We start from the raw sequence: 27,967 nt of genomic DNA, 5'->3' as shown, positions 1-27,967 counted from the left end.
ACACCAAGGCAGTAATCCATGAAGGGGATGTATAAAGTAAGGAATTCTATTTTATAGTACTGTCTGAAGTGGGCTGTAATTTCTTGGCTTCTAAAGGTATCAGATTTGTATATACAAAGGGATCCCACCATTAAACAAATGAGACAACTTGATCATAGTCAGAAGTTCTGTATACTTGTATGAGTGCATATAAATTTTTAGATAAAAATGTATATTAATTAACAGTAACAGACAACTAAACAGTCATAGATCTGTTTAGTAGTGCTAGATAGGATTTTTCCCCCTGTTTCTTGTATTTGATCACCTGGAGAGCCAGTTTGGTGTAGTGATTCAGGTGCTGTTCTAGAAACCAGAAGACTGAGTTCTAGGCTTCTTTTAAACATAAAAGCTGGCTGGATGAATTTGACCACCCCTCAGCTCACCCCTCCCGAAAGGATTGTTGTTGTGGAGAAAAGAGGAGGCGGGAATATTTGACATGTTGCCTTCTTGAGTTTTATATATAGAAAAGATGAGATAAAAATATAATAATAACAAAAATGACAACAACAATTGTTCCCATGTTGTATGGTAGATGATTCAGTTTCAGTAATGGCTTCCTAGTATATAACATAAGAAAATGCTGTTCTAAAACACACTAATATCTTGAGCATGCCCAGAAATCATGTTATGGTTCTTTGTACAATACAATACAAAACAATGCAAATGCAATACAGAAATTACAGATAGAAGATTAAGGGATTTTCTAACTTATGCAAATGCTGATTCTTATAGAACTTTGCTGTAGTTTCCAGCTGCTAATTATATGATTAATGAAACATGTCTTGACAGGATCTGTTCTTTCATCAGTTTGCATAATTGTATTTCTTTTCAAAATTACCTAATCATAATAGAAAATAAGATAAAAGTTTTGACTGAGGTATATTTTTAAAAAGAAAAAGGAAGAATTACAGGTTTAAAATTTTAACTTCATTATTTTTATTGAAGGATACTATACATTAAGCTATACATTTTTTGATAAAGCTATTAACATAAGCTATGGCTCAAACTACCTGTTTCAGTATTATTGAATGTTTTTCTTAATATTTATGTATTTCTAATTAATTACCAAAGGCTATTTAGTTGACTTCAAAAGATGATATGTTGATTATTTAAGAAGAACTAGTTAGTAAGAGCAAATAGTAATATATCCAGCACTTTGGCTGTTGTAAATCTTGTAGTAGTTTGCGCTTTTGAAGTTAAATCAATCGGGTGTTAAAATTGTACAAAATACAGTAGGCTTCTTTGCATGAGCATTCTTGCACTGCTTCATTCACTGCCTGTTTTGGCTAAAGTCCTCTTTTTTAGAATGTACAAATATTTGGGTATTGTACTATTGAGCCTATGTAATTCAGATTCAATCACTTGTTTCCTGCTGCATCATGAAACTGGAATGTCTATAGTTGTGAAAAAGAAACTTCAAAAAAATGAGCTGCCCTCATCAAATAGAAATCAGCAATGACAATTGGAGTAACTGATTTCCCTATTTATTTGTACCAATCTTGATTATAACTTCAATGATATTAATTGCTTTATGGTCTTCATCTTTAAAACTTAAATCATTCTTTGCTTTTTTAATTATGTGCATAATTATCACCTGGAAGGAATTATAGTCACCTTCTCCTATCTCCTTAAGGCAAAGTGATCTAGGAAGAGTTTGAGCCTGTTGAACTTGAGGAAGTAATGTCTCAACTGCTAGCTCAGCCACTTATGTATTAGATCTGTGCCCCTCCTGACTAATGAAGGTCTTGCAGGAAGGAATGTGTGAGTGGAAATGTTCCCGTCAGCTCTTAAAGAGGTGGTGATGTGCCCCTGCCCCAAAGAACCATTGCTCGACCAAGCTAGCCTGGAAAGTTTTCATCTCATCTCCAACCACCCTTTTTTTAAACAAAAAATCCCATTTATATCCCGCCCTTCTCCGAAGACTCAGGGCGCCTTACAATCTAAGAAGCACAAATCAATGTGCTTAGCAATAGCCTTCATTCTATGTATATGCCTGCTTATTAGGGCTTTCGCCCCCCCCCATCAGCTTATCGCCCCCAACCATCTGGGTTCTCATTTAACCTACCTCGGAAGGATGGAAGGCTGAGTCAACCTTGAGCCTGGTGGGACTCGAACCTGCACTAATTGCAGGCAGCTGGTGTTTAAGGAAGTGTTTAAGGAAGGTGGTGGAGAGAATGATTGCATGGCAGCTTCAGAGAACCCTAGGTGAAGCAGATTATCTAGGCCCCTCTTAGTAGAGATTCAAACCAGGTTTTGTGACTGAGACAGCATTGATCGTGCTCATGGGTGATCTCTGGCAGGAGCGGGATGGAGGTAGTACATCTGTCCTGGCTCTCTTTGACCTTTTAGTGGCATTTGATACCAAAGATCATGGTACCCTTCTGGGCTGACTCTGGGAACTGGGGATGAGTGGCACTGTACTGTGCTGGTTTTCCTCCTTCCTCTGTGGCTGGTTCCAAATAGTGTTGATAGAGGGAGAGAGATCTAGCCCATAGCCCCTACTTTGTGGCATCCCTAAGGACTCTATTCTCTCTCCGCTTCTATTTAACATTTACATAAGGCCGCTGCTTAAGGTGATCTGTTTGGGGTGAGATATCATCAGTATGCAGATGACACCCAGCTTTATATCTCTACCCCAGGCTTCTTACATGATGCCATGGGCATCCTGTCCCAGTGTCTAAAGGCTGTTGGGGACTGGCTGGGACAAAATGGTCTCTGACTCAACCTTAGCAAGATGGAGTGGCTATGGGTATTTGGACTCCCCAGAAACAAGGTTCTTCTGTGTTTACTTCTAATGGGATTGCACTGCCCCAAACAGACCCGGTGTGCAATCTGAGAGTCCTCTTGTACTTGTGGCTCCTGCTTGAAGAACAGGTGACAACTGTGGCTAGGAGGGCCTTTACACATCTCTGGGTGATGTGCCAGTTGCCCCCATACCTGCACCAGGAGATTCTGCTCACGTAACTCATGCTCTTGTAACCTCCAGGTTAGACTACTGTAACACACTCTATATGGGGTTGCCCTTGAAGACCATTTGGAAACTCCAACTTGTGTAAATTGCAGCCATGTTGGTAGAAAATGATGTCACATAAATGGCACAATAATGCCACCCCTACATAAGATGCCCCTGGTTACTGGTGTGGTGAAGTTATAGCTATGTAACTAATGTAAGTGATTAATTTGATTAATTAATCATAGAACTTTAAAAGCACACGTGGAGAATAACCAAAGGAAAGCAGAAGAGGTGAAAGGTATGATTTAAAATTTATCTGGTATGGATTTTAATTGTATGGTTCAGTCAATGATAAAGGAGGGCAGCATAAGTTTACCTTGTCTAACGTGACAAAATACCTTCAGCTGGCAGGGAGCACTTAGAGAGAGAATGTTGCATTAAATGCCATGCCTTATCTTGATTCAGAGATGCAATCCTGAAGGTTCTTACACATGAATGCAGTTGTATCCTTTAAACCAGGGCTTTTCAACCTTTTCACCCATTGTACCATTTTTAGGATATGGCAACAGCCGAGTACCACCAGTCGCCTAGCAAGGTGTCAAAAACTTGATGACCAAAAAAGAAAAGAAAAGAAAAAAGTGAATTACAGGTAGTCCTCGACTTACAACAGTTCACTTAGTGACTGTTTGAAGTTACAATGGCACTGAAAAAAGTGCCCCCCAAGCCACAGCCAAGCAAGACACCTGCCTGCCTGCCCGGCGGCGCTCTAACTCCTGTCCGAGGTTTTCATTGTTGTGAGCATTTCTGTTGAGGATTGGCAGTGGGGGTGTGATGGGGGTGTGTTTGGTTTTTATTCCCCTCATCTGCTGGGTGGTTGTACAAGGTTTTGGTCACTTCAAATGACACTGGGACACTGTGACCGTCATAAATATGAATCAGTTGCCAATCATCTGAATGTAAATCACAAGACTCTGGAGATGCGGCAACATTCCAGCTGATTGGTGCTTCTTCTGGGCTCAGCAGAAGTGCCAGGATCAGTGCTGAGCTCCAGCTGGAGCCTGGCGCTGATCCTGGCGCTTCCACTGAGCCCTGACAGCCCTGCAGCTCCAGCCATCTCTCGCTCAGGCTTGTGCGGTGCTGCCACCGGTTCAGCTCATTCCCCTCTCCTGCTACCAGTTTTCTAGGATGGTCGCGAACCACCTGCCAGGTGCCAATGTACCACAGGTGGTACCCATACCACTGGTTGAAAAGCCCTGCTTTAAACCTCCAAAACCCTCCATAAGCTCCCTTCCATCCATAGCTCCTCAGAAATTCTGCAGTAATGTTTCTTATTTTATTACAAACTATAAGTAGGTGAAATACTTCCTGCTCTCTGTAAAGGTTTGTAAATAAGCAACACACAAAGATTTCCCAGATTTAGAGTGTGGAGATTGTTTAATTGACTGTAGGTCTGGTTGAATATGATTATAACTTCTACTCGGTACATTCAATCCAAGGTCCTTAAATTTCTTGAACATGAAAAATGTTTTAAATAAATCTTCAGCCAAATTATAATATTAGGTTAGAATCAAGACCTGTCTTAATGTTTAGAGAGTAAGGAGTCAGAATGCACTCTTAAAATCAGACTCACTTGGGAACACTGCAAGATGGGTGTTCATGAAAATAGTGCTTTAATAATGCTAGATATATATTCCTCAAAAAATTCACTAAGATATATTTTTATACAACAGAGATAGAAATGCAGAACTAAACAATATATTTTGGCAAGATAAGAGCCTGGTTTTGTTTTATGAGCCAGATTGTGTATGCTTAGCTGATTATATGTCCTGTTTTGAACAGGAACATAACTGCTCTTAGTTCCTGAAAGTGTTAGAATGATGTGTCCTGTCTTCAACATTAAAGGGATAGTTATAGCAGCAAACACTGGCAAACTGCTCTGAAACCAAATATAAGACTTGCGTACTTTGGTAATGTTGCCTCATTTCTTTTAAGGAAAAAATGTTTTCTTAGCTGGTAGACTAAAAGGTGAATGTTCTGACATTCACTTCATGTAATATATAAAAATATGTTGTAAGCATTAATAACTTCTAATGTTGCTATGTTATAATAAAAATGTGAAAAAGAAAAAACCTGTCTTTGTTGCAAATCCTGATAGTTTTACTATTTCTTTTTTGCTGACCTATTGGACAGAATCTCTGTCCATAAGTAAGACTAAAAAAGATTTTGACATTGCTTTCAATTTAGGCTCTGCCTTGCTTGAGAGAGCAACCATGCTTATTTAATCTACCAAGATTTGGCAGATCTTCATCTCGTCCATTTATTTCCAATCACTCTTCTTGGGAATAGCGTTCATCTGAATATAAAAATGTCAATTTAAACTTGTACATAGCTTTTTGCTGGGCTAATGATAATTTACGTTTAAGTGGCCTTAAAAGAAACATCAGTTTTGAAAATCTGAATTTTGAATGAAACAGTAGTGTATGCTTTTATATATTTGTATATTTTAAAAATATTTTCAAAAAGTTATATATTAAATTTTTAGAACAGTCTGTTTTATGCAATGCTTTTATTGGTTGGTCTACAGTAAATCCAAAGCAGGGCTACCAAGATGGTAAAATGACTGGTGACTAAATCCTATGACGAATGGCTAAAAGATCTAGTTATGTTATGAGAAGCTGGAAAGGGGATATGATAGCTGTGTTCAAGCTTTTACATTCTAGAAATTTCAGACTTATTCTCACTTGCTCCAGAGCTAATGGGATTATTTATTTATTTATTTTATTTAGTTATATTTATATACCGCCCTATTCCCTGAGGACTCAGGGCGGTTTACAGGGAATTAAAAATCCAAAATACAAAAATTAAGAACAAATTAAAAAGTATTAAATTAACCCTGTAGTCAATTAAAAAACCCCAAATTAAAAATTCTTCCTCAGTCTGGGCCCGAGAGCTGAAAAAGCCAGGTCTTCAGGCCCCGGCGGAATGATCGGAGGTCGGGGGCAGTCCTCAGCTCCACCGGCAGCTGGTTCCAGAGGGCAGGCGCTCCCACTGAGAAGGCCCTATCCCTGGGTGTCACCCGCCGGCAATCTCTCACCGGCGGAACCCTGAGCAGACCCTCCCTGTGGGAGCGCACTGGGCGAAGGGCGTTTGATGCCGGCAGCAAGTGTTCCCTCAAATATCCCGGACCCAGGCCATGTAGGGCTTTATAGGTGATAACCAGCACCTTGAATTTCACCCGGAGGGCAACCGGAAGCCAATGCAGCTCGCGGAGTAGAGGTGTTACATGGGAGTATCGGGAAACCCCCATTACAACTCGCGCGGCCGCATTCTGCACCAGTTGAAGCCTCCGAGTGGTCTTCAAGGGCAGCCCCATGTAGAGAGCGTTACAGTAGTCCAAACGGGAGGTCACAAGCGCATGAGTGACTGTGCGTAGGGCGTCCCGGTCCAGATAGGGACGCAACTGGCGCACCAGGCGAACCTGTGCAAAAGCCCCCCTGGTCACGGCTCCTATGTGATCTTCAAAATTGAGCCGTGAATCCAGGAGGACGCCCAAGTTGCGAGCCCTATCAACAGGGGGTAACACCTCACCCCCCATCATTAGAGGTGGAATAACATGGTTAACCCGGGACGCCGATACGCACAGCCACTCGGTCTTGGCGGGATTGAGACGAAGCCTGTTTCTCCCCATCCAGACCCGAACCGCCTCCTGGCACCGGGACATCACGGTGAGGGCATCACTGGGTTGGTTCGGGGTGGAAAGAAAGAGTTGGGTATCATCAGCGTACTGGTGATACCCCACCCCAAAACCACGAATGATCTCGCCCAGCGGCTTCATGTAGATGTTGAACAGGAGAGGTGAGAGAACCGACCCCTGAGGAACTCCACAAATGAGAGACCTCGGGGCGGATCTCTGCCCTCCTGTCAACACCGACTGCGAGCGGCCCCGGAGGTAGGAGGAGAACCACCGTAAAACGGTGCCTCCCACTCCCAACCCCCTGAGACGCCGCAGCAGGATACCATGGTCGATGGTATCAAAAGCCGCTGAGAGATCTAATAGGACCAGGACAGAGGAGCAACCCCTGTCCCTAGCCCTCCAGAGATCATTCACCAGCGCGACCAATGCCGTCTCCGTGCTGTATCCGGGCCTGAAGCCCGATTGGTACGGGTCCAGATAATCAGTCTCCTCCAGGAACAGAGGGAGCTGATGCGCCACCACACTCTCAACAACCTTCGCCAGAAAGCGAAGGTTGGAGACTGGACGATAGTTGTTTAAAACAGCCGGGTCCAAAGCAGGCTTCTTGAGAAGGGGCCTCACCACCGCCTCCTTCAAGGCGGCAGGGAAGACACCCTCCTTCAAAGAAGCAGTTATTACTGCATGGAACCAGCCTCGTGTTCCCTCCCGAGCCGCATAAGCTAGCCAGGAGGGGCACGGATCCAACAAACAGGTGGTGGTGCTCAGTCTCCCCATGATCCTGTCCACATCATCAGGGGAAACAGGGTCGAACTCAGTCCAGATAACATGCTCAAGACCGCCTGATTCCTCCACGTCGGACTCTGCCCAGTCAGAGTCCAAGCCGGTCCGGATCAGAGCGATTTTGTCCGCCAGATGGTGACTAAACTCCTCGGCTCGTCCCTGCAAGGGATCCTCTCTCACCTCCTGGTTAAGGAGGGAGCGAGTCACCCTAAACAGGGCGGCCGGGCGATTATCTGCGGACGCGACAAGGGCGGCAAAGTAGTTAGACTTCGCCATCCTTATCGCCGCAAGATAAGACCTTATAAAGGTTCTTAACTGCAATCGGTCGGATTCGGACCGGCTGGATCTCCAACCGCTCTCTAGACCTCGTCTCCGACGCTTCATCTCCCGGAGCTCCACAGAGAACCATGGGGCCCAACGGGATCTGCGCCGAGTCAGAGGTCGCATGGGTACAACGCAGTCGAGTGCCCTGGTGGCAGCCGTTTCCCAGGCCTCCACCAGAGCATCGACTGGGCTGTGGGTAAGGGTGATAGGTATCGGCCCAAGCGCCCTCTGGAACCGGTCCGGGTCCATTAGGCGCCTGGGGCGGAACCACCTGGTCGGTTCCGCCGCCCAGTGGCGGGGGATGGCATGACGGAAAACCAGCCTCAGGAGGTGATGATCTGACCATGACAGAGGGGTGATGGACGGAGAACCCCCTCCCAGATCATCCAACCACTGTCCAGACAGGAACACCAGGTCGAGAGTATGATCCCCCTCGTGAGTAGGGCCCTCAATAACCTGGGTCAGGCCCATGGCTGTCATGGAAGCCATGAACTCCCGAGCTGACTCCGACGACCCCCCCAGTGATGGCAGGTTGAAGTCACCCAGGACTATAAGCCTGGGGAACTCCACCGCCAACCCTGAGAGGGTGTCGAGCAGCTCAGGCAGGGCTGTTGCCACACAGCTGGGCCCCAGGTATGTGAGCAACAAGCCCAACTGAACCCGAGGACCACATCACAAGAGAAGGGATTCACTCCCGGCCATCTGGACAATGGTGGCCTCCCGGGGGCACAAAGTCTCCCGAATAACCACTGCCACCCCACCACCCCTGCCCTGAGCCCGTGGCTGGTGCAGCACCCGGAAACCCGGCGGGCATAACTCGGTGAGAGGCACCCCTCCCTCCGAGCCCAGCCAAGTTTCCGTGATGCACGCTAGATCCGCACGTTCCTCCTCGATCAGATCACGGATGAGGGGAGCTTTGTTAACTACGGATCTAGCGTTAAAGTAGACCAACCTGAGCTCAGGGGCCTGATCACCCTCATCCCCGGGTAAGAGGGTGCTAACCGGAGGGTCGGAGCGCGCCACCGCTCGGAGATAGCGGGGGCGCGATCCCAGATGTTGATATGGCCCTCCGCGCAAACACCTGCTGCCATACCCTATCGCCGTGGGAATTCGATGCCCCACCCCCACACTCCCAGCGCCAGCCGCCACCTCTCCCGACCCCGTCCCGTCGGGACCTCTAACAGGTCCAGACTGAGTGCCGGTTACAAATTTCCTCCCTACCCCCCCATCCCTCCCCCTCCCTAACCTCTTAAAATAACCGGCTAAAAATCTTATCAGGGGCCTCTTAGCATGTCTTAACTCGAGGCCCCTATCTAAGCCCAACCACCTCTCGGAGTCACAAAGCTTGGACCCGTCATTAAGGGGAGTATGGAAACAGGCGACAGGTTGCGCCCATGAGGCAGAAACCGCCCTAAGGGCATACAAATCCGCTTCGGAATAACGATAGACCATATTGCGCCCGAATAGTCTCTTGGGGCCGATGTTACAAATATATCTAAAGGATCGCTCGTTGATGGAACATAGATGGAGAAAGAAGAAGTCCAGTGGGCATATCTCTCAATCTGCGAGGCCATCTCAGCTCTCACCTTCAAGAGGTAATAGGATTAAACTTCAAGGATATAGATACAGAATCAACATTAAGAATATCTTGACAGTAAGAGTTATCAGTCAGGGGAAACCATATGGAGTAGTTCTTCCCTTTCACGGGAGATTTTCAAAAGAGGCTGAACTTGATAACCTCTTAGGTTATTTTTCATTCTATGTTTCTATAATTCAGCGATTCAGAATAAATAAGATATTATTAGAAATGCAACTGTAACTTTCTATGACATATTAATAGTCCACCTTAACTATAGGATTTCATAATATACCTTTTACAAGTTATATTATAAAACAAATTAAACTCCATGTGAAACCTCATAGGTGAGGTAGAAAAGAACTTGTCAATATCTTTGCCTATCTTGTTTTAACAATAGACTTATTCAGTGTTGTTATATAGTAGCTGATACAAAAGTTATTTTATGCTGAGAAATGGATTATAAAAACTAATTTTTTGCAGGTTTTCTTATTTTTGAAATATCCCATTAAGAGTTTTGTTAATTCCATTAATAAGTTCCAAATTTACATTAGAAAATAATCTTTTAAGATGGATTTTTTTTTTTAAAAAAAAGGCAAGCAGGATCTAATGAGATCATCTTGAACACATGAAAAGCCATGTTGTTCCTCCCATAGGTATTTCTTATTTTACTTTCTGCTTTAGTTGGTCTCCTATTAGAAACCTACAAGTGTGGCATGTTTCTCTCAGCAAATGTTTCAAGAGGCACAATCATGAAAATTTGCAGGATTTTGGTGGGCAGCTTCATGATAAGATGTAACGGGTACGCTTAACAGCAATGACTTTGCACATGTGTCCAGTTTTCTTGTATATGCGCTATTGATTTTTTTATCAGTATCTTTTTCATATGTTTGGCAACTCATAATATGTAAAATAAAATAGCTGCCTTGTACTGATCAGGTCACTCTTTATTTAGCTCAGTATTTTCTATGCTAAAATGGGAGCACTCACTAGAGTTTAATTTGGAAGTCAGAATAGAACAGAATAACAGAACCCCTTGCTCAAGCAAGTCTCTCCTATTTTTTCTGGAAGGATAGAATATAAACCTGAAAATGTCTATATACAAAGCAGATTTTCTAAACTGTTCCTTTCATGCGGATACATTCATGTATATATAGGGCAATGATTGACAGGTCCAGTAGGTGGTTGACTGGAATCCCCTCCCCCATGGACATGGCTGAGCTTATCACTGCTTCAAACTTCAATTTCAGCTTTAGCCTTAGTCTCCTGTCTGCCTGGTAATGGTTTGGAATATAATCTTGGGAGAGAAGCTTGATATAAGTTGAATAAATATTTTCCTTTCCTTTCTTTAATTAAGAAATGCTACTTGATCTAATTCCAATCCTCACCCCACGTGATGCTGTGTAGTAACTGCTAAAACCTCCACATCTTGATAATACTGTTCTTTACACAAGAAAAACTAATTCTTGAGCAGCTATATATCAAATCACCCTAACACGAAGAACACCTCCACATACAGGAAATAAGAGAAAAGAAAACAGCTTTGCATTTACCAGAAGCAGCTCTAGTCCTTTTTAAATTTTATTTGTGGTATAATTTTGGACTGCATCTTGAATCTCCTATTTCAGTCTAGCATATCAAGAGGCTGAGTTACATACCCATACCACAAATAGGCACAATAATAAACATTTACCTTGTATGGCTGCCCTAACTATCACTATCATGTTTCAGACACTTAATTATTTTTAAAAGATCTGCATTAGAAATGCTATGAATTCCTGCTTTTGTTCCTGTTGCCCAAACTCAGCAATACAAATAATCTGATATTGAGGAAAGCAGTAACTACAATATATCTCAGTTGAGAAGATACAGTACATATGTCGGTCTTTATAGTTCATTCATTGGCTAAGAATGCCAAAAAGGAGGACTAACTTTTAAGAGTCACTATATTTCATTTATTTATTTCATCAATCAATCCTGCCATTATTTTTATAAATAACTCAAGAGGATGAACATATCTGATACTCCTTCCTCCTCCTATTTTCTCCACAACAGCTCTGTGAGGTGGGTTGAGCCAAGAGAAAGTGAATGGCCCAAAGTAGTAGTAGTGGTATAATAATAATAATAATAATAATAATAATAATAATAATAATAATAATAATAATAATAATAATAATAATAATAATAATAATATAGGGTTGGAAGGGACCTTGGAGGTCTTCTAGTCCAACCCTCTGCTCAGGCAGGAAACCCTATACCATTTCAAACAAATGGCTGCCAGTCTCTTCTTAAAAACTTCCAATTTTGGAGCATTCACTACTTCTGGAGGCAGGTTGTTCCACTGATTAATTGTTCTAACTGCCAGGAAATTTTTCCTTAGTCCTAGGTTGTTTCTTTCTTTGGTTAGTTTCCATCCGTTGCTTCTTGTCTGCCTTCAGGTGCTTTGGAGAATAGCTTGATTCCCTCTCCTTTGTGGCAACCCCTGAGATATTGGAACACTGCTATCATGTCACCCCTAGACCTTCTCCAGCCAGCTATATGATTGGCATTAGATCTTTAAAGGAAAGCCAATAATATGAAAATTATACCTCATTAGGGGAGAAAGATAGTCCAATCTGTTTTATCACAAGCTCTGATGCAGATCCTATAAGTCTGGATCCTGCTAGGTAGCAACTATGAATGTTACATTGCAAATGATCAAGCAGAGTATAATTTGAGTAAGACTGTACCGAATATTAATTTATAGTAAGACAAATTGATGAGTATTTTAAAGCATCCCACCAACCCCTATATACTGGTCTGGTTTTCTAACGTTCTTACTTTGTACTGTGATGATCAGTTTTTGAGTATTTAGAATTTTATATATTACTCCTGGGTTCCATGTGTTCATATAGTTGCTGTGATCTGCTAAAATAATTTGGGTGATACCTCTCCTATGAATAAAATTTACCAAGACTTTAGAAGACTATTGGACGTGATCACCTGGCACAGCCCTAGTAAATTTAAGATGAACCCTCCAACAAAAGAAAACACCCAGGGACGCACATTCTGTGCAATTTCTTCCATTTATTGTCTACCTAAGTGTGTTAAAATAAGCTGCCCATCATGGATGTAAACATGGGAGCAGTGCCAAAGCATGTGCAGGGCAGCTGTATGGGCAAAAGTTTACAATGACAAAAATGTTTTCATCAGAGCCACATTGGAAAATATGGAAATTTAATAAGGGAATACCAGTAAATATTATGGCAATGATAATATAATGGTGATGGTCAAAACAAAGTACACATTAATCTTTCTAGAAGTCATAAATATTTTTCATGTATATTAGGGCAGATAAAATATCTTCTCTCAGCTCCATTATGTTCCATTATGTTCCCATAATAATGCTTTTTTGGGGGGTGGGGGTGGGAGTATGTATTCTCTATTTTTAACCTGTTCCTAAGAGGTTGTGGTTTTGTTGTGTCATCATCATCATCATCATCATCATCATCATCATCTCTTGGTATAAGAGGCAAAGAAATTACTGTAACAAAATAAAACCCAGGAAGTTAAGCCCAGATACCTCTTTGTGTAGAAATGCTTCCTTGCTCTGTTCAAGCAGTATAGTTGGTATGTGACTGGTTGCAGCCTCATTTGTGCATCAATGTGGGCTCCGCCTCCCTGCCAGCCTTTTCTGGGCAAACTTGTTGAGTCTGTTTTTAGCCCAGCTCACCTGAAGAAGAAGGCGTGTGTACTACTGGAATAACTCAGTATAATCTTTATGGGTTGAAATATTTTGAATCCCGGTTCCAGCAGGCTACATTTTAGTAACCCTTCAATATTAAATTTCAATATTAGTTCTAGATTTTGAAGTAGATTTGGGACCTGAGAGGCAATGAATGGTTTTAAGACAATTTGGAAAGTTCAAAGTAGAACTGAAATTTGAATTAGGAATTTTTTCCCCTCAAAGAGACAGTGTTCCTGAGTTTCCTATTTGTAAAATAATGGATTGCACACCTATTGTGGTGACAGATTTCCTATGGTTCCATTCCATAGTGTCATTTATTTATTTATTTATTTTTGTACTGGAAGCATTTTTTCTGATTATCTCATTAGTCTAATACATCCAGTGAAGCACATTTTTAAAAAAATGACACTAAAAATAAACTAGTCCACATTTGAAATGCCACAAGACAGTTATTATTATATCTTGAACTGTTGTGCTTTCCGTTTAGGAGAAGGAGTTTGCCAGCTGCTAAACTTTACCTTGGAGAATTAAGGAACTTTCTTTTGTAGCAAGATCAATTCAACAATTTTTAGGTTTTTCCATCTAGCAAAATTTGATCTCAATTCTGTCTGAAAATTTCAGCAAGTTATTCCAAATGCATCAGCTTTAAATAATCATAGAAATTAAGAACTACCTTTTTGCCCTGGCCTCTTTTTATTCTGCATTCTGGTCTATTTTTATTATGTGCTGCCTTTGATTGGGGATTAAATATTAAGATTAGACGTAAATACTGAAGCGGTATCTTCAACACCGTTCTAAAGATTATTTTAAAGCTTAAATTGAGAACTTGAAGTCTCTCAACAGTGTATGCAGTCATTGTGTACCATTTGAGTGAGACAGTGATATACTGCAAATAAGTCCACAGAATCACATGGAGCAAGAAGAACTAGAAATATTGCCTCAGTCTTGTGCCTCTTCTGGAAACTATTCCAGAAACAAGAGTTATGTGCGAACCCTTAAATCACAGGGACTGATACCGAACTCATTTGTGTTTGGAATATCATCAGTGAAGAGTACTGCGAGAAAAATGCCTTTTTCAAAGTACCTTTTATTGAAAGATGCCATGCACATCAGTTAATAATAATAAATTATATTTTCTCTTATAAAGATAGTCCTCGACTATCTGCAGTGAATCACTGTAGTTGTTAAATTAGTAATATGGTTGTTAAGTGAATTTGGATTCCACATTGACTTTGCTTTTCAGAAGGTTGCAAAAAAATGATCAGGTCCTAAATATGAGTCAGTTGCCAAGGATCTGAATTTTGATCACATGACCATGGTGATACTGCAACAAGTGTGAAAAATGATCCTAAGTCACCTTTTTCAGTATTGTTGTAACTGTGAATGGTAACAAAATGAACTGTTTTAAGTCAAGGACTACCTCTACTAATAATATATACGGTACTCGATCAATCCATCTTTTGCAGAAATCTTTTTCATGTGAAAGAACATGTTTCTGTAAAATTGCAACTTTCTTAAATTGCACAATGTAAAAGGATTTCTAAGGGGTTTTATATTTCACCAGTCTATTAAAGAGATCACAAGTTTGGGGGGGGGGAAACATGAAAATCAGTACTTCTGCAGCTTTTTTTCTTAGCTGAACTGAACTTTTTGAATGCCATGCTGTCGCTGCATCAGAGTGCTATGTTGTTGCCACATTTTTCAAGAAGAGTAATTCTCATTTCATCTGAATCGACCACAGAAAAACTCCCTGGTTTGAGATGGGTGGCTCTACAAATTGAATAAATGAATAAATAAATCTTTAACCATTCTCTTTTGTAATCTAATGAATCAAAATCTTTGCTTTAAATTCAAAAAGTTCTTTTTTATATCAGTAATGTTTTTATTTCCAGAAATTCTGTCATTCTAAAGCACAGGAAAGAACATTTAAAGTGGTAAGCAGCTCCACACTGCTCTTTCTTATTGAAAGATGCACAGTAGATTTCAGGGTAGCCCCAAAATTGATTTGTCTGCTGAGATCCATAATGTTACCTGAAATATACATATGAGAACTAGAATGCTGGAATTATTCTAAAGAGACCTTTTGTTTAATGAAATAGTTTGAAATCTGGAATAAATGAGAATGGTGCTTTCATATTTGCATGAAATACTAAAATTATGCAAACTTTATTTTTAAAAATCTGGATAACCCATACTTCATTGGGTTATTGTTTAAGTTTTTTTTAACCTATACAAAGAAACAGAATGACCATGGGTGGGCAAAAAAAGCTTCTCCATTTCTTGTGGAAAGTTGGCAGGGAGCACCAGAAATCTTCCCTTCCCTTCCCTTCCCTTCCCTTCCTGCAGATAAATGGCTGCTGGGGGGGGGCAGAGAATGAGGGATTGCAAGACTGGCTGGGAAACTGTCAGGGAATGTTGAAAATGAAGACCAGTCTAGCAGCAACCAGTAGCACTTAAGCAGTTAAAACTTATCCATGGCACCTGGATTTTGGGCATGTTCTGTAAGTTAGCCAATTTGAGATACTTTGATTAAAAATGGTTGTCATATGATGCACTGTTTTACCTAGTTAAAAGTCATGACAATTCCAAACACATGCAGGAAAAAAAAATGAAGGAATCATATCCGTATTTCTGTAAGCTAACTTTATTGTAGTATTTTTAATGAATATTTTTTGCATTAATAACGCTTTGGCTAATTGGCATTGTAGTGACAGTATCTTGCAGCACAAAGGAGTTAATGTCATTAAACATTTTCAGCATAGGGTCTTCTTAGGCAAACTGATGGCATAATTACATTACATTGCAAAAAAAAAGGAAAATGATATAAGATGGGACAGCACTGTTGCTAGGGTAAGACTGTCAGCTTTCTTTTATTTAAAGGTATTGTACAGTGGTCTAGTTTCTTGTAAGATGTTCTTTATTTCAGACTTAACAATTACTATGAGAAACAGGTAGAATCACAGTTACTAACTTTTATTTAAATGTTCTCCTCCTTTAAGTATATTTCAAAGAAAGAGAAAAAAGCTTAGTATAATATAGAGGAGATGGACTAATTTTCTGTTATTAACAATTGAACCATATAATTTTCAAAGGCAATGTTCACTGTACATTTTCCTTCTGAGAAAGTTATTGTTGTCCAAGCTGAAAAAGCTTTTTGTTTAGGAGCTCGTTATAGTGCTAATATTGTTTCATGTTTAGAGAAATGGTATACAAAATGTGACTTTTTAAAAAAGATATTGGGGCAGTTTATTCGGCGTAGTAAAATGCTTGTGGGTTTTTGATGTATTTATTTGTCTTCATATTTCCTGAGCTTTTCTAAGCCCCTTTATCTTGGGTTTTTTTTTGGTACTTCCTGTCTCTCCCTGACAGTGTTTAGTGCTATAAAAATATGTGCCTCTTTAGAAATGGAGTTTTGTGAGAAACAAATACTGCCATCTGAACTTCTGCTTCAAGGTTTGAGTTTTGTTATAAAAAGTCATGCATATGAGACATAACTGGCCACATAAAAAGCGTAAGCTGATGCTCTAATACAGCCGACATGTGTTTTTTTGCATGACCAAGATACTTAATTTTGCCTTTTCATTGAAAAAGCTGCCCTTTAATTGTTTTCAATCATTTTAAATGGCAGTTGTCTAGTTCTTTAATGTTGATCTGCCATCTAGTGGCATGAATGGGACTCACAATTTGTTTTTCTTAAAAAAAATCCTGATGGTTGTGTGTATCAATTATTTTTAAACCTAATTTATTAGAACAACTTTATATAACATTGCAAAGAAAAATGTCAGCAAGAAATGCCACACATAATTATCCACAATAAATCTGAGGAATAGTTTGCCTACAGAAGTTGTCGATGTTCCATCACTGGAGGTATTTAGAAAGAGTTTCGACAACATTTCTCTGGAATGATATAGGGCCGTGGTGGCGAACCTATGGCACGTGTGCCACAGGTGGCACGCAGAGCCCTCTCTATGAGCACACGCGCTGTCACACCAGTCCTAGGCCTTCAGCTGGGTTTTATAAAACCTTTTCGCTTTAGGCCTCCGCCGCCGTGTGCAAAAAAAAAAAAGGTTCAATTAATCAAAAAAAGATGTCGCAAAGTTGGAATTGACTGATGGAACTTTTTACTCCCACCCAGTCTCCTGTTACCACTGCAGCCATGCCCACACAATGGGCCACACCCAGCCAATGGGCACCCGACGATACATAAGTGGGTTTTGGCTTGCAGTTTGGGCACTCGGTTTCTAAAAGGTTTGCCATCACTGATATAGGGTCTTCTCCTTGAGCAGGGGTTTGGACTAGAAGACCTCCAGGATCCTTTCCAACTTGCTATTCTGTATTCTATCTATGTTTGCAACTAAAATATTTGAAATATGAGTGAAATAAATCAGGTGTTCTTTTCCAAATAGCAGAAATCCAGGTGGATTCCATTCAGAAATGCTTGCCTGTTCATGGGCATATAGGTCAGTTTCCCAATGAACTGCTGTGCTTCATTTTACCAATTTGGTTTCAGATTGTCTATACTGTTTAAATAGAAACTGGACCTACACACCTATTTAAGAGTTCAGCAGTCAAACAAATGTGTACCATAGCACATTGATAACACTGAAGTTTGAAAATCTCACTGACTTCTTTGAGTTTTAAAGTTGAGTTTTAAAACATCAGTGGATGAATAAACTGAAAGCCATTAAAGTACGTGATCATTAGTTGTTCACAATCATGTCATTCTGGAATGTTTTTTTGAATGGTTTACCTTTTCTTCTTAAGCAAAATTTTAAACGTGATTACTGTATTCCTTCAGCTGCTGATGCATGATCAGAATGAGTGGATTAGGAGAGAACATCTTGGACAGTATGAACAGTGACTCAAGAAAACGCAAACCGTGTGATATCACAGGATCAGGGTAAAGTATTTCCATGTTTTTTAAAATATTGTGACTATAGAACATTTACAAAAACGTGTGGTAATTTCAGAATTTAAAATTGAGTTAATATTTAGAGTTTAGTTGATAGCATACTTAAAGGATTAAAATGAGGTAAACAAATGCTATTGCAAGAAATAAATTATTTAGGAGGAAGAACAGATTATTAAGTATTTAAATCAGGTCCACGTTGTTTAATTCAATAGAGTAGGACCAGGCAGTCATTTTTCTGTCAAGGACTTGATTCTTCAAGGGTAATCAAGGATTATATAGTAGACAGTTGAAGCAAACTGAGAGTTGAGAAAAGCCAGTAGCAGATCTCCCTTCCTCTCCTCTTCCCTCCTCTCCTCTCCCCCCATCATTTGCATTCCTGTATTGATTTTTTATTCAACCTTGAAAAACAGTTGTAAGTTCCTACTCAGAAATAAGTTTTCCTCAAAAACAGTGTAGCATTCAGCCTCTTGACACCCAGCTGGGAAATATCAGTGTGGCCATAGTGGGGAAGAGGGTGTTATCATTCCCAAAGGATTAGATGTGACTTACTGAGTTGAAGTTATTTAATGTATTTATACTATGTGTATACTTTGGCCAGGATAATAAAAATTTAGCAGTTTGGTTAATACATTTTATAAAAGGAAATCGTATGACCAGAAGCCTTAACTTCATAAAACCTCTGTATCTTTTTCTCTTTTAAGTCTCGTATGTAGTGGAGAAAAGCGGCGACGTGAGCAGGAAAGTAAATATATTGAAGAATTGGCTGAACTGATATCTGCTAATTTGAGTGACATTGATCATTTCAATGTCAAGCCAGATAAATGTGCAATTTTAAAGGAAACAGTTCGACAGATACGTCAGATAAAGGAACAAGGCAAGACTGATTCTTAATCTATATAGAAAGTCCCTTTTATCTAAAAGTCATGTTTCAGTAGGTATGAATCTGATTTTAGCTTTAAAACAAGAGATACATTTTATTTTCTGTTAAAAATTTGACTGCTTAAGCCAGGGATCTTCAAACTTGGCCCTTTTATGACTTGTGGACTTCAACTACCAGAATTCCTCAGCCAGGCATGCTGGCTGAGGAATTCTGGGATCTGAAGTCCACAAGTCATAAAAGGGCCAAGTTTGAAGACCCCTGGCTTAAGCTAACATTAACAACATGGATGCTGCAAATAAAATAATTGAAGGATTGACTAACGTTTTACCAAATGAATAATAAATTTACATTTATTACATTGTGTTAAGAATCAGTAAAATAACAGATTGGTTACATCCAAGTCATTTTATTTGTTTGTTTGTTTGTTTGTTTATTTATTTATTTAGTGTATGGCATATCATACATGGACTAGCATGTATGATAGAAGAGCCAAGTCATATTGCCATAGAATCAAGAGCTGGAAGGAACAATTTAAGTCTTTTCCACAATCATTTTATTATTGTGATAGAGAAAGTAAAGAATATAAAAAGATCATGGAGGAAATATGTAGACTTCAAGCTTTCATAACACAACTCTGGATTGTTTTTTCTCATTTAAATACTTCTCCAGTCTTTATTATCAAGGGCGGTGTGGTGGTTCAGCAATTAGGATGCTGGGCTTGTTGGCTGGAAAGCCAGCAGCCCAGGTTCAAACCTGAGCACCACAAGAGGAATGAGCTCCCATCTTGCCCCACTCCTACCAAGCTAGCAGTTCGAAAGCTTGCAAATGCAAGTAGATAAATAGGTACTACTTTGGTAGGAAGGTAACGCTCCATGATATCATGCTGGCCACATGACCACAGAAATGTCTTTAAGCAGTGCTGATTCAATGTCCTTGAAATTATAAGGGAGCACCATCCCTTATAATCGATAACGACTAGCAGAATAAAATCCACAGGGACTCCATTATTTTTTATTTCATTATCAAACAATGTCATTGTTAAGCTGCATTTATATTTTCTGTATCTCCAAAGAAGCTTTTCTCCTTTAGTATGGAATAAAGATTAATATTGTATATGTTTCGGTACTGTTTTTTTCAGCAGTTTAAATTCTCATTAAATATCTTTAAGCATTTTAATAATAAATATTAACAGTTAAATCTGTATATATTCAGTGGCAAGCTTACATATACAGTATTACCTTTTTCAAGACTTGCTTTTTAATTTCAGGAAAAACAGCATCTAGTGATGATGATGTTCAGAAGGCAGATGTATCTTCAACCGGACAGGGTGTTATTGATAAAGATTCACTGGGACCACTCCTCCTACAGGCAAGTATATAGGCTAGTTAGTGTTAATATTGTTAGAATAGCTTAATTCTGTGGAGTCGTTAGCACAGCAGAAAGTTCTATGTTTGTTACTATATTTGTAGTTATTAAATAGCTATGTTCAGAAGATTATATCAGCTCTCAATATTTTTACAGTTCAAAAACTGTGAAAATTCAGATTCTTTCTCCATTCCCAGAAAAAGAGTACAGGTAGTCCTCAAGGTACGAACCTAATGGAGCCTGGCCATTAGGATCATAAGTCAAAGAACTCATCAAATGAATCAGACTCAATTTTATATATTTTTATATCAAATGCATTAATTAAATCAAATGGGCTGTTAAATGAACAAAGATCTGACTTACTATTTCGTCCAATAGCTGCCATGTTAACTGAACTGGGAGGGTTTCTCACCAGCCCCCAGGGGGCCCCCAGGGGGAGATCCTTCTCTGTGGGCGCTCCGGAGCTGTGGAATCAGCTACCGGTAGAGCTCCGGATGGCGCCCGATCTTCGCTCCTTTCGTCGCGATCTCAAGACATTTTTGTTTGTACAAGCTGGCTTAGCCTGATGGGGATCGGTGGGGTTGTTTTATCTTTGGTCTTTTAATTTTATCTTGGGGTTTTTAGAATTGTACTTCTATTGTTTTAACTAGGGCAATTGTTTAATCTCTTTTTAATGTTTGTATTTGCTATTTTATTCTGCCCTGTGAACCGCCCTGAGTCCTCAGGGAGAAGGGCGGTATATAAATGTTATTAAATTAAATTAAATTAAATTAAATTTGTGTATTTATTTTTTTGCATTTTTGAGCTGCCAACCTCCCTTTATTTCATTTAAATGAAAAGTATATGTTGAGAAAAAGAATAGATATAGTTAAAATTAATTTATCACAAAACAATTTATTATATAGATGGATCTGAACCTAACTGGTTGCTTAGCAACTGTACAAATTACAATAGAACTCCCAAAGACAACTTATGACCTTGATTCAAAATTCTGACAGCCGCTGTGGTTTCACACAACCAAGATGTATTACTTTCTTTTTTTTTTTGCTGAAAACCGGTGTTTACTTCCAATTTCTGGTAAAAAAAAAAATCCACCTGTAGTAGACAACAGATTTGCTTAATGACCAGCACATTCACTTAACTGTGGTAATTCATTGTGCAATTCTGGGTTCAATGACATTTGCAAGTCGTGGATGACCTGTATGTCTTCATTCTTTTTTTGTTTTGTTTTTATAGACATTGTTCCTTTCATCACATCCATATACTGCCTTATATATAGCCCTTTTTCCTTTAAACTTTTCATCATCTTCTTTATGGAGACCTCATCAACTCCATCCATCCATGACATCCTGAATCATCCCATATATCTCAAAGCATTTGCTGTTCCTTTATGTATGTTGATCCTCATTCATTCTCTATGTATGACCCAGTCTCCTGTATCACATTCATTCAGAATGCTACACAATTTTTCCCCCAATCTCATCTCCAGTTTCCCATTGTCACTATTCACTGGAGTGTAACATACAATCTTTATCAATCTATGGATTTTAGCTGTCATAAGCATCCATGATAACTTATGGATACTTCATGATGTACCTTTTCATTCTTTTATTCATAATTAAACCTATGCATTCACTTCCCTATAGATATTCACACCACAGGATCAGACTATTCCACTCAGTTCCATTCTTTTCTTTTTTCTTAGTTTCACAGATATGAAACCTATCTATTTTTTTCTTTAATGCATTAATTCCCTGCCCTTTTAGGTTTATTTCTTTTACACCGCATAGTACAGCCTTCTGTATGGGTTGGACTGGTCCAGAGATACTGACCTGTGCTGCCCATTATCTCTTTGATATTAATCAAGGCTTTCATGTCATATATTCAAAATACATTACAAAGAGAAAGAAGATATAGACTAATCATTTTCATGCCAGAGTGCAGCATTCCTGATAAAAATAAGGACAAATACTGATCTATTTTGGCACATTTTGGCCAGCATCATTCAAGAATAATGGAAGTCCAGTTTTATTCCAAGGATGTTGCTGCTAATCTATCCAAGCTAGAATCTAGAGACTATGTTGTAAGCCAATATAATTTTGCCCACAACCTATCAACTAGGAGGCATATGCTGTGTATAGACATAATGGAAATATAGGATTATAAATGAATACAATAGATGTTGTGTTGCTAATTATAGGATTATAAAATACTGATAGAAGAGAATATTTGTAGCTTGTGGGTGAACTGTGGGGTTCTTTGTGCTCTCTGAGCTTAGTTATTTTCTTGCTGATGTTTCATTACCAAACTAGGTAACATCTTCAGCAACATTGATGTTTATTTCAGTACATAATAACTGTTAATATATATGTGTATTTAAATGTCTTAATACTAGCTTTCCATAACTTTATTTCTAGGCATTAGATGGCTTCTTATTTGTAGTAAATAGGGATGGAAACATTGTATTTGTATCTGAAAATGTCACTCAGTATTTGCAATATAAACAAGAGGACCTGGTTAATACAAGTGTTTACAGTATCTTACATGAGGAAGATCGAAAAGATTTTCTTAAAAATTTACCCAAATCTGCAGGTAAGAAAGCTTTTCATAATCACTTGGTATGTGAAATGTGAAAAATTGACCTTTCCTTAAAAAACAACTTTTATATTTAACTTTAAACTATAGCATTAACTTTAAAGTACGTCTTCAAATTTTCATTCACTTTGTACCTTAATATCAACATTTTCCAGCAAAATTCAGTATTTAGCCAAATTATGCTTGGGTCTTTGTAACTTCTTGAAAAAGAAGTTATGTAATTTAAATGGTTATCCCACATATATACATTTTCTCAGCCCACTTCACAGGGTTGTTGTGAAGTTAAAATTTGGGGATTCCTTCATGTTAAAATGCCTTGAGCTGTTATAGAAAAAACAAAGTATATATGCAGTAAGTAAACACACGCTATTCTCTGTTAATAAAAATTGAAGTATTGCTGTTCAGTTTATTTAAAATATACTATTGTTTGGATTCTGTTAAAATACTGACTTCCATTTTTACCAAACTTCAGTGAACATAATATCAAACAAAATTTGTTAATTTTTTGTAATCGATGTCTATTACCCCATCAAAATGTTTTAAGTAAATTTGATGCTTATTATGATGTTAATCATAACAAAATATTAAGTATGAAAAGATGCAAAGTCAGTTGTGGCCAATATTATTAGTTCTATTAGAGTTAGGTTTTCTGTCAACCCAACTCACCACACAGGATTATTGTTGTGGGGAAATAGGATGAGGAAAGTGTGTTGGATATGTTCGCAGCCTTGAGTTACTTGTAAAAATTATAAAAGTGAGATATAAATAAATAAGTTCACGTTGCAAATACTGATGGTTGATATTAGAAGAGTCCTCTACCTTTTCCCACCCTTTAATAGATAAATCTTTAATAGATTTATAACTGATTTTGGTTTTTGCCTGCCTGATATATGATATCCCATGCATTAAGTTAGGTTTTTTCCTTTTGTGGATAACTCTTGGCAGTACATAAATGTTACATACAATAGGATGCTCTAACCCTAAGCTCCTCAGTTCTAAATAGCCAATGTAGCTGGATAAATACAGAATTAAAGTCATCATTTGTTTTCTACCAATTTAATGAGAATTTTTTTTTAAGTGAATGGAGTTTCTTGGACCAACGAAGCACCGAGACAGAAAAGTCATACATTTAATTGTCGCATGATGGTGAAACCATTAAATGAACTTCTAGAAGATATAGGAAGCAGTCAGGAATCACATCAAAGATTTGAAACCATGCAGTGTTTTGCTTTATCACAACCAAGAGCTATGCTAGAAGAAGGGGAAGGTAATGGCAAATCATCCATTTATTTAAATGTATTCCATTCATTTATACTGCAGCATATCTTGCACATTGAATGGCTAAATGCTACCAATTTTACATAATTTTAAGTATGCCATAAAATATTTTTTTATTGCAGATTTGCAGTCCTGTATGATATGTGTCGCGCGTCGTATCTCTACAATAGAGAGAGTATTTTCCCCAAACACAGAGAGCTTTGTTACTAGGCATGATCTTTCAGGTGAGAATTCTACTTGAAAAACCCATCAAATATATTGTTTAATGCAAACTGTAGGAATAACATGGTTTATGTTACTAATTGCCCTCAAGCATATTATTTATTTATGAATTCATTCAATTTATATGGTTGTCCATCTGACATACACAAGTCTGGGTGTCACACAATTTAAAATAAATAAAAAGTGCAATTGCTAAAATAAGATAAAATAAAAATAAAGTGAGAGCTGTCTTGGTGTAGTGGTTTGGCCATCAAGTTAGAAAACAGGAAATTATGTGCATTTTAGTCCTATCTTAGGCACAAAGCTAGTTGGGTGGCATTGGGTCAGTCAGTCCCTTAAGTCTAGGAAAGAGGCAATGGTAAATCACTTCTGAAATTTTGCCAAAAAAACTAAAGCAACGATGAAGGTGGGGGCCAGCCTAATCTTACAAAAGATGATGTTTCAGAGGACAGGTGTGATGGCAGAAAAGGCACTTTTTCAAGGCCCTGCTAAGCACACACCACTCGCCCAACAGTACCCAGAATGCACCTCCTGCTGGATTTCATTGAGACAACGATGAGATGATAAGACGGTCATATAAGTAACCTGGCCCAGATCATATAAGTCTTTAAAGGTGACTACAGCATCTTGAATTGCACCCAGAAGCAAACTGGTAACCAATACATATCACAGAGCAATGGTTTTATATGTGCCAACTAACTGGCACCATTAACTGTTCGCACTGCTGCATTCTGCACAAGGTTGGATCCTACAAGCCAATTAATATTTCAGAATATTTTTCTTGTAGTGCCAATGGTTTGCAGCATTTGCCTATTGTTTTCTGGCTGAACTGAAATTGTTTCAAACCTTGAATGAACTGTCTGTCTGGTTATATGAACTAGTTCACCTAAGGCCCATTCAGAGATGACTGTGTTCTATATTGCTCCTAAATTATCTTTTCCCCAGAACTGCAACGTCCCTCCATTCTTTTAGATTAAAGTATGAATAATTTTTATTTGGTTGATATTCTCAACTTGTTTCCAGTATTTTATTCAATTAAGGTTCCATGCTTTTGTTTTTTAATAACATTGCAATGCATATTATTTCTATAAATTCTGCTCACACAGCATTCAGCTAATTAAGTATAAATATATCAAGGTAATTTCCAATAGTTTCTTTTTCTATTTGGCAGGTAAACTTGTTAACATAGATACAAATTCTTTAAGGTCTATGAGACCGGGATTTGAAGATACAATCCGCCGATGCATTCAGAGGTTTTTATGCCAAAATGAAGGTCAGCCCTGGTCAAACAAGCGGCACTATCAGGAAGGTAAAATCTGGAATTTCAAAGCTGTTGAGGGGTTAATTTTAAAAACAGGGGGATATTTATTTTTAGGGCCAATTTGAAACAAATACAGTGAATTGTTGTCTTGGATGTTCTAAATGGATCAGGTATTTTCATAAAAAAATAAGTATCAACTGATGTCTAATTATGTCATGTATGATAGAGAAATAAGCCTTTCTTCCATTCTTAAGGGGATGACAAGCTTAAGACACTCTTTTAGATCTTGCTTGCTATCTTGCTGCCACTGAATTTCCCCATTGCTGTATCATGATGCTTTGTGTTCATAAAATGGTTGCTGGGAGATGGCATATGCAAATAGTTCCTGCTTGCTTTAATAAAATCCTGAGCCTTCCAATTGAGAGGCTATATTTCTGCAGGTAATGATTATTACAGTGAAACCTGGGCAAAACAGAATTAGCTCTGTTACTTTTTTTACATTTCCCGCAACGTACAAATTCACACACACAAGCTATATAGATTTTTATTGTTGTTGTCTTTAATGTGTATGCATTTTAAGCGCAACTTTGTAGACACCAAACTTGATCTTTTAAAATATCTATCTTACTTTGCAAGCCACTGTTTCTGTAACATGAAATACAAACAGGAAGGTGCTCTTTTAATAAAAATCTGTTTTTCTTAACAGCTTACATGCAAGGCATTGCTGAAACTCCACTCTACCGGTTCTCTTTAGCTGATGGAACAATAGTGACAGCACAAACAAAAAGTAAATTATTCCGAAATCCAGTTACCAATGACCGACATGGTTTTATCTCTACCCACTTTCTTCAACGGTAAAATTGCAATTATATTTTAGGATTTCCAAAGTATAAACTTGTGTTAAATGCTTATTTGAGCAAAAGTTGAGATATTAACATTGCTATGTGACATGTTTGTATAGCCTAATAACTATTTCAGATTCAGATGATGGTTTTCATGAAGTAAGACTGGTTTTCTGTTTTGTAAGCCAGGACAGGAAAACAAGATGATCAAATAAGTCGTGCTAGAGAATTCACTGTTTCTTTTTAACATATTGTCTGAATGACAAAAAAATGAGATGGTATCTTATTTCAGAGTACAGCTCATGATTACTCATTATGCAGGTGATTTTTATTGAAAATTTCTATCCCTGAGTTATAGCTTTGGCTGTAACCTAGTAGCTAGTTCACCAAATGGATAGGTAAACAACTGAGTTTGTTCATATCTTGTGATTAAAAGAATTAGCAGCTGAATTTATGGAAAGTAGGTTCGCTCCATGGCAAAATAAGTAATGTTACTTATTACCTTCCAAAGGAATTATTTTTTGTTATGGTTTTGCTTAAAGATAATAAAATGGTAGTCCTATGTGTTATTTCAGTGGGCATAAATGTTGGAGCTTCTGCAGTATTTGAGGCTCAGTTGAGCTAATCTCAAGAGGACAGGAATGAAGAAGAAAAGGTGTTTATTTTCTTCCTTAACCATTTTCTGAAAACAGAACTTCCTGAAATTGCTGGCTTGGATAATATGTCATTTGTGGCATAGAATATAATCAGGGTTTGTTTTTAATGGAACTAATTGAAGTGACACAGTGTAGTTTAGGATTTGTGTGGGGGGAAAAGGGTGATGAAGACAATTCCTTAATAGCTCCCAGATGATGCAAGTAGTTGCTTTACTTTGGTAACATTTCTGTCTATAGATGAGGAACAATAGGAGGAAACTGCTTAGAAGGCTTTCTAATCATTTCTTAGTTTTTGGACTTAGACAGACACCACCAAAGCATTTAAACAGGTTACAGATAGTTCTTGGATAACAATAGCAATTGGGACCAGAATTTCCATCACTAAGTGATGCAGTCATAAAACATGAGGTCATATGCCTGCCTTGCTTAGTGAGGGCGATCCTGGTCGTCCTGGCTGCTGTTGTGATCTGAGGAGTACATGGTTCATAAGATGAAACTTCACATGACTGTGACATGGGAAGAGGTTAGAATCCAGGCAAGCAGACTGGCAAGTAAGACTAACAGGAGGGCGGTAGATCTTTTTCCATTTAAAAAATTAATCATATTAATGATTTATTAGTTGCAATTAGTCTTTTATTGAATTAATACCAGTGTATTTGTCCTTTCCTGTTATACTTCCTTAACAATTTTTTAAATTAAACAGATTAAACAATAAATAATGCTGAAAAACAATCCATTATCTTCGGCACCAAGTGGTAACTACTAACCATAACAACCTTTCCCCTGCAGGCAGGATCATTCTGATCACATCAGACCCCACTCCACCCAAATATTGTAATGATTATCAATATGTAATCAATTTT

At 38.6% G+C, this 27,967-nt stretch overlaps 1 protein-coding gene across 9 annotated transcripts in view; it reads left to right on the top strand.

The window, feature by feature from the left end:
- Positions 1-27,967, top strand: part of NCOA3 (nuclear receptor coactivator 3) — a 102,755-nt gene that overhangs the window by 56,023 nt on the left and 18,765 nt on the right. For 7 of the 9 annotated variants that reach the window (XR_014492020.1, XR_014492021.1, XM_083358793.1 and 4 more), the window contains 8 exons: positions 17,892-17,993; positions 18,707-18,879; positions 20,153-20,253; positions 22,668-22,842; positions 23,924-24,112; positions 24,246-24,347; positions 25,517-25,654; positions 26,313-26,460. Coding sequence is in view for 7 of the 9 variants with exons in the window: in XM_083358793.1 (XP_083214919.1) it covers positions 17,902-17,993; positions 18,707-18,879; positions 20,153-20,253; positions 22,668-22,842; positions 23,924-24,112; positions 24,246-24,347; positions 25,517-25,654; positions 26,313-26,460 (1,118 nt within the window). In the remaining 2 variants the exon portion in view is untranslated. Of the gene's footprint in view, positions 1-3,548; positions 3,642-17,380; positions 17,554-17,891; positions 17,994-18,706; positions 18,880-20,152; positions 20,254-22,667; positions 22,843-23,923; positions 24,113-24,245; positions 24,348-25,516; positions 25,655-26,312; positions 26,461-27,967 lie in introns of those variants that run through there. The other 2 variants (XM_083358788.1, XM_083358790.1) reach the window with 2 other exon arrangements.

Source organism: Vipera ursinii, assembly GCF_947247035.1.
Source record: "Vipera ursinii genome assembly, chromosome: 3".
In the NCBI taxonomy this organism is placed as follows: Eukaryota; Metazoa; Chordata; class Lepidosauria; order Squamata; family Viperidae; genus Vipera; species Vipera ursinii.
This window is presented reverse-complemented; position numbering and strand designations above follow the sequence as displayed.